Below are 6,521 nucleotides of genomic sequence, written 5' to 3'. Positions count from 1 at the left end.
GAAGAAATGAACATTGGAAACTTGTTAAAATCTTACCAAGGATTTATTGGTCAATAGTAACTAAAATAAATATAACTAACAAAAATAAGTTCTTAAGAATAAAACCCGGCCATAAGTGGAGGCGGAGTTCGCAACTCCCCAACACCTATCGGACCTAACTCACAAGAGGCTGACGAACACAAAAGAAGAGAGAGAGAACGATTGGAATCGTTCACTATTTATACTTGCCTCATTTGCATATGATTGGGCATCGAAGGATGCCAACCTAAAACTGAAACTTTACACGTGCCGAAAGAGTTGAGAAGTTATTCTAATTTGAATGAAGTTAATTTTATATTACATTACATTAGGAATGAGAACGCGGATAAATATCGTTTACCGATGTCTATCATTTTGTCTTTAGGAAAAGAGTGGAAGCTTGTCACGATGCATCTGGTGAAATGAAACTCCATCGCGCCGTCCGATGCAGTAACCGGTGCGCAACTCTCGCAATCTCAATGGCTGGACCGAAAGACCTTCGCATGCAAGATAAGGCAGGGCGGACCGCCTTGCATGTGGCCGTCGTTTGGAGATCTACAGAAGTTGTGAAAATGATGCTGGCAGCTTGGTCCAGCAGCCACCTCGGAGCCACACACCCTCTTCTTGAGCTACAGGACATTACAGGGGACACCGCCTTACATGTGGCTGTGAAGCATGGGCACCTCGAAGTGGTCGAAATGTTGCTCGCAGCTCGCACTGACGTTAATCCAAGAGACGCCAATGGACGAAAGCCCCTCGTAGACATACAGAACAAAAACGGGAGAACGGCCTTGCACAAGGCGGCATTTGGGTATCATGCGGAACATGGGTATTTAACAGAGATGGTGGCAATGCTGCTGGCTGCAGGGGCTAATACGCATCTTCAGGACAAGTGGGGCTACACTGCGCTTCACATCGCCATCAGATCAAGCAAGGAGGAGATTGCAGAAGTCATCTGCGATGCCGACGATAGAAATATTCTTCGGAATAACGATGGGCACACCGTGTTGCATTTTGCTGCGAAATTTGGAATGCAAACTATTGCGAGAAAACTTCTGTCTTCGGGACCTCTTCGGAAAACTCATCGTTCGGGAAAGGAATCGACTTCGAATGCGGCGGAAGGGGAAGGAATTGCTCTCTCGGCGAGCAAGAAGGACCTGGTCGACGTACGGGACAGATACGGAATGACTGCGCTACACATGGCTGCACAACGTGGCTTCACAAAGATTGTTGAACTGCTGCTTGCAGCAGGGACAGATCCCCTTCTTCAGACTAAAGAAGGCAAAACGGCCCTCCACGTCGCTTTCGATTTGCACTGGGAGGACATTGCGGAACTCTTATGTGGTGTTGAAAATGGAAACCACCTGCAGGATCAAAACGGAAGGACCGCCTTGCATTACGCTGCAAGTAGAAAATACAAAGGTACTGTGAGAAACCTGCTGTTTAACGGCGAGCATCCTCACACGACGGATACCGTAGGAAGTTCTCCTCTGCAGTTGGCTTTCGTAGACAAAGGTGACAATAGCGTGGCTGAGATGATCATTTCTTTTATTGCCTTGAAGGACATTTCGGTGGATTGGAAGGGTTGGAAGGCCCCTGCAGTCGAGATCTGCAAGAAACGAATGGAAGAATGTTTTTCGGAGATCCGACGAATGAAAGAGACGAAAGTGCTCAGTCGCAATATCACCTATTACGATGTTGCGGCGAGGCATGTGGGGAAGGTGGCCGACTATCTGGAGAGCCGGGAGTTCCGGGATGCGTTGCTCGGGGGTGGTTTTGCCCGGGACTTCCCCAATTATGCAGACTTCATCGACTTCAAAGTGAAGAAGGCTGAAAGGAGGAGAATCTTGAGGGCTCCCTGCCTGAAATGCTTTGTAACGTTGTTCGGGAGTCTCCCTCCTTTGCCGGGAACGATCCTGTACGACATATTAGCCTATTTGAGTGAACGAGATATGCAGAACGTCCTCGCAGCTTTTAACTGTGATGTGCCTGATCGGAGGGCTTTTGAAGCTAGTGGAGCTGTCCTCTCATAGCTTTGATTATGGCTTGGTCGCTTTAAATAAGAAAGAGTTGTTTTCATTCTGAAAAAAAATAATTGTCCTTAATCCATAAGACTGTGGCAAAAACTGGTTATAACCGGTAAAAACTGGCAGAAACTTAAAAACATCTTTAATAACTCAAGTAATTACTGAAAGATATCTGTTTACGTAAACTAAAGAATTGAACTTCATTTCATAATTTAAAAAAATAAAATACTGTGCTAGTATCCGTGATTTAGTTTGGAAAGGGAACTTTTCTATTGTAGATGCTCGTAATATTTGAATTAATCTAACAAAGGACGAAAAATCATAAGGAAAGAAGAGCGCAATACAGAATTAAACAGGCATTACTGATTGTAATTTGCTCGCTTATATGTTTCATCTGAATTGCTTTGTGGTTGAAATTATCATGAGTTTCAAGAAAAAAGTACCAGAGTTTTACTTGCCCATATTAGCATAGATTTTGTACCTAGTGTCAAAACTTTGCAGAACAAATTGGCCCTATTTCTCCAAACTTATTTTTCCACTACAATTAGATGAAAGTTTCTCGAACATTGCTTGTTCCTTGATGCATTGCCTGCTAGTTCTTCTGTTGCAAGAATATGCTAAAGTTTCTTAATTACGGATATTAAATCGAGAAAGTGTTTAGATTTTAGAAACTATCTTTTCTAAGAGGCAAATGCAGGGGCCAAACAATGTAACATTTGATTTTGCATTGTGTGAATATTGTAATTAAATTGTGCTTTGGTAACAAATTCATTATCTTTTTCATGCATTTTCTATTGAGTGTCAATAACCAACTTTTTTTTTTTGGTATTTTGTGAGTTTTTGCCAGTTTCTGCCACAAATGTGGCAGAAGTGTTTTTTTGCCATGCCGGTTTTAACCGGTTTCTACCAGTGGTTTTAACTAGTGATGTGCCGGATCGTTAAAAAAGTAGATCCGCGGATACGGAACCGGATCATTAGTGTCAAGATCCACGGATATGGATACGGATCTCAAAATGTTTTTGCCCAATTCAACTATCCAAGTGTAAAATTTGTTACGGAAGGTATTCCCGTCAGAATAATGGCAGTTTCTTCGAAAAATGTCATCTGCGACGAAAATATAGTCAAGACTATAATTTACTCTTTAAAGTAATCTCCGTAAAAATTGAGGGAGAGCTGGAAGGAATGGGTCAGCGATGCATGAATGCTTAAATAGAATGTGAAAAATTATTCCTAGCTTGCTCGGATGATGTAGGATACAGGAGCAAGGGTGGTAAAGCTGCTACTAGATAGGTTAGAAATAATTTTTTGCATTTTATTTCAGCATTAATGCAGTGCTGACCCATTCCACCCAACTTACTCCGACCGACGAAATAACGATGCCGGTAACACTTTTACAAACAGCAAATAGAGTATTTAGTTTCACTTTTTTTGAAGGATGCTGAGAAAAACCAAAATGAAGAATAACAGAAACCCCAAATCAATAACAAAAACTAATATTAAATTAAATATTATAAAAAAAGAACCTCATATGAAGATCAATTTCGTGGGTCAGAACACACATTTTTAACAAATATGAACTGACAGCAGATAGAAATTTTAAATCATTGAGCTTTTTCTCCTTATTTTCCGACTATGAAATCGCTACCAATCGTGCGTATAAAGGCTCAGAATTGCAGTTAACATTTACTTAACAAGATTATAATAGGTCTTACGATATCTTATAATTTATGTAAAGAATAAAACCTAATTTAAATGGAATTTAAGTCTTTTATTCAAATATTTAAGAATATTTAGAATAGAAAAGATCCGTTTAAGATCCGTCAAAAAAGTAACGGATACAGATCTTTATTTCGCTCCGTATCCACGGATATCCGGAACATCACTAGTTTTAACCGCCTCGGCAGAAACTTGCCAACCCTGGCTATGGTGCAATTTGAATTCGTTCCATTTTTAAAAACTTGGGCTTCAGATTTGTTGCCCCCCCCCCCCAATATTGGTGCCCTGGGCCCATGGCCCATGCCTTGATCTGGCCTTGATTATAGTATAGTAAATGGGGGCATTGTGCAACCAACTCTCTTCCCCATGAGTTTTCTGGTCAAACAGTTTCCGTATCATCTCATGGTTGCGGAAAGATATCGAAAGCATAAATTGTTTCTGTCATCCTGTTAAAAATAAAGTCGGTTGAGAATGGTGGAAATCCAAGAATAAAGCCTTCTAAAAATAGACTATAGAGTTCTCTACAAAAGAAATTAATGGTGAGTTGCGATTTTTCAATTTTTTTTTTTTTTTTTTTTTTCGTTTCAGATGGTTAAAAAAAAATCTAAAACAAGTGTAGCAAGGTGTGCACTGTTTTTGAAAGTTACGGACTGTCCAGATAAATAACGTCAGAAAACTGATGTCACATTTTTTGTTATCCTCACCCTCAAACAGTGACATTATTTGTGAGGGAACCCTCCTAACTGAGCATTTCAATTTACTTTTTAATTTTTTATCTGTATTATAGCTCATGTATTTAGAATCGGCATGTCAAGGCCAAATATCTTTTCCACAATAAAAGTTGGGGCAAAAAAGCAAAAGAACATCAACTATGGGCAAGTGCACCTGCTTTTACGTGTGTTTGACAGTAATCCTAATCTCAAGAGATTTTATGTGTAACTTCGGATTGTTTGGTTCATAACTGGTTGTAAAAGTTTTTCCACTCAAAATATAGAAAACGTGATTCAAAACATTTAGAGGGGGAAAAAAGCATTCCATAAACCCTATCTTTGTGAAAATAAAACTTTAAACATCAAGAACTCACAAATGTTTTGGCTCAAGAGTAATTATAATCAATATTAAAAAAGCATAATTTTGCAGATAATGGTATACATGGGTTTCAGGGTTACAAGGAAAAATCAGTTGAGGAACCTCTTGGTATCTCTCAAATTTTCTTCACATCAATTAATTTATATTTTTGCACTAAAAACTGGGCTCCTTAGTATATTTATAATATTTTACGAAAATGTTTTTTATATGTCGTCGTTTACCTTTAACTTGTACTAATAAAATAACTTTTGCATTGAGTTTGAAGTTCGTTTTTATGTCATTTTAAGCATTACAAACCCCCATGTTACAAACTAACTTTGTGCCAAATTTCATGAAAATCGGCCTAACGGTCTAGGCGCAATGCGCGTCACAGAGATCCTGACAGAGGGACATTCAGCTTTATTATTAGTAAAGATTGTGCTTTCTTCGCCGTACATACACTTGTTCCTTATTGATGTTATAAGTTCTGTTGTGCAAAAAAAACAAACCATTTTTACTGCACCGTATATATTTTAAGTGTTTGGAGGAAGTATCAATGCCGCTAAGTTTTTGAGGAAGGAGAACTATTGGTGCTTCTTTTTTGCGGTTTATCCGCCATTTTTATTACTTGCGGCACTTGTGCTGCCCAATTCCATGGATAATCCAGAGTTTACTGCAGTATGTGCTATAATCAAACATTATAATTTAAGATTTCGTCAAACTTTGCCTGTTGCAGGAGGGTTGAGCGATTTAAATCGTGATTTAAATCATGATTTAAACCAGCTGATTTTTGTTCAATCATTAATTTAAATCATGATGTTTTAAATTTAATTTTTTTTTAAGTTCAAAAGAATTAATTGGAAAGTCAGGAGTATTTTTATCAGAAAAAATCATCAACAAAAAAATGTTAATTTTTTAACAATTTCATGAAAAGAAGAAAGAATGATTCATATTGTTGTTAAATGAAGTGAATTGAAACTGAACAAAAATAAGAAAAAATATTATAGCAATGAAATAAAAAAAAAAAGAACTGGCAAAGGATATATGAAACAAGATGCTATGAAACTAAGCATAATAAATAGGATTGGATATTTATGTTTGGAGTTAAGCTATTTAATTATTCATTTAAAAATAAGCTTAACATAATTACTACTTTTCAGCCTTTAATGAAATTCATTAAAGAATGTTGACTATTTTCTATTCATTTTGTCCTATTTTAAATTATTTTTTCTCTTGAATTATAGCTCTTACATATGTAAAGTTTATTTCATGTGAATGCTCAATGTAGTTATTCAATATATACCAAATGAAAAATAATGTATAATGGCTTTTTTTTTTTTCTCTTGAATAACTTTATTATTTCTAACAACTTGTGGCGATTAGAATTTTATCACATTTATGCATTATTCAATTTAAGAATAGTAGCAATCATCAACGCAATTTGTTGTCCTTAAAAAAATAATAAAATATAAATTCATCCATTTTTACTAAATGTAACCAAAAATAATAAAATTCTTCCTCTCTTTCCTTTATTAAGTAGCCCTATCTAATGTAAATAATCATGTATATAAGATAAAAATTATATTTTCCTTTTTTTCAGCGTAAACAATAGTTTTAACCTATTAGTATTTTTAAAAAACATTGATATTGTTTTAAGGAATAAAGCGTTAAAAAAAAAAAAAGAAATCTCCA

The 6,521-nt window shown here is 36.7% G+C and overlaps 1 protein-coding gene across 1 annotated transcript; it reads left to right on the top strand.

Annotated features, from left to right (window-relative positions):
• Positions 1-541: 541 nt before the first annotated feature.
• On the top strand, positions 542-3,855 carry LOC129233012 (ankyrin-3-like). The gene has a single exon (XM_054867092.1). It carries the CDS (start codon positions 591-593, stop codon positions 2,049-2,051), a length of 1,461 nt encoding a protein of 486 aa, XP_054723067.1. The 5' UTR covers positions 542-590; the 3' UTR covers positions 2,052-3,855.
• Positions 3,856-6,521: the final 2,666 nt, after the last annotated feature.

This window comes from Uloborus diversus, unplaced genomic scaffold (genome assembly GCF_026930045.1).
Source record: "Uloborus diversus isolate 005 unplaced genomic scaffold, Udiv.v.3.1 scaffold_15, whole genome shotgun sequence".
Lineage (NCBI taxonomy): Eukaryota > Metazoa > Arthropoda > Arachnida > Araneae > Uloboridae > Uloborus > Uloborus diversus.
Note: the sequence above shows the minus strand (reverse complement) of the source record. Positions and strands in the feature narration are given on the sequence as shown.

Excerpts from the sequence above, each read along its gene's own strand:
- LOC129233012 (XM_054867092.1), top strand. The coding sequence starts at position 591 with ATGATGCTGGCAGCTTGGTCCAGCAGCCACCTCGGAGCCACACACCCT.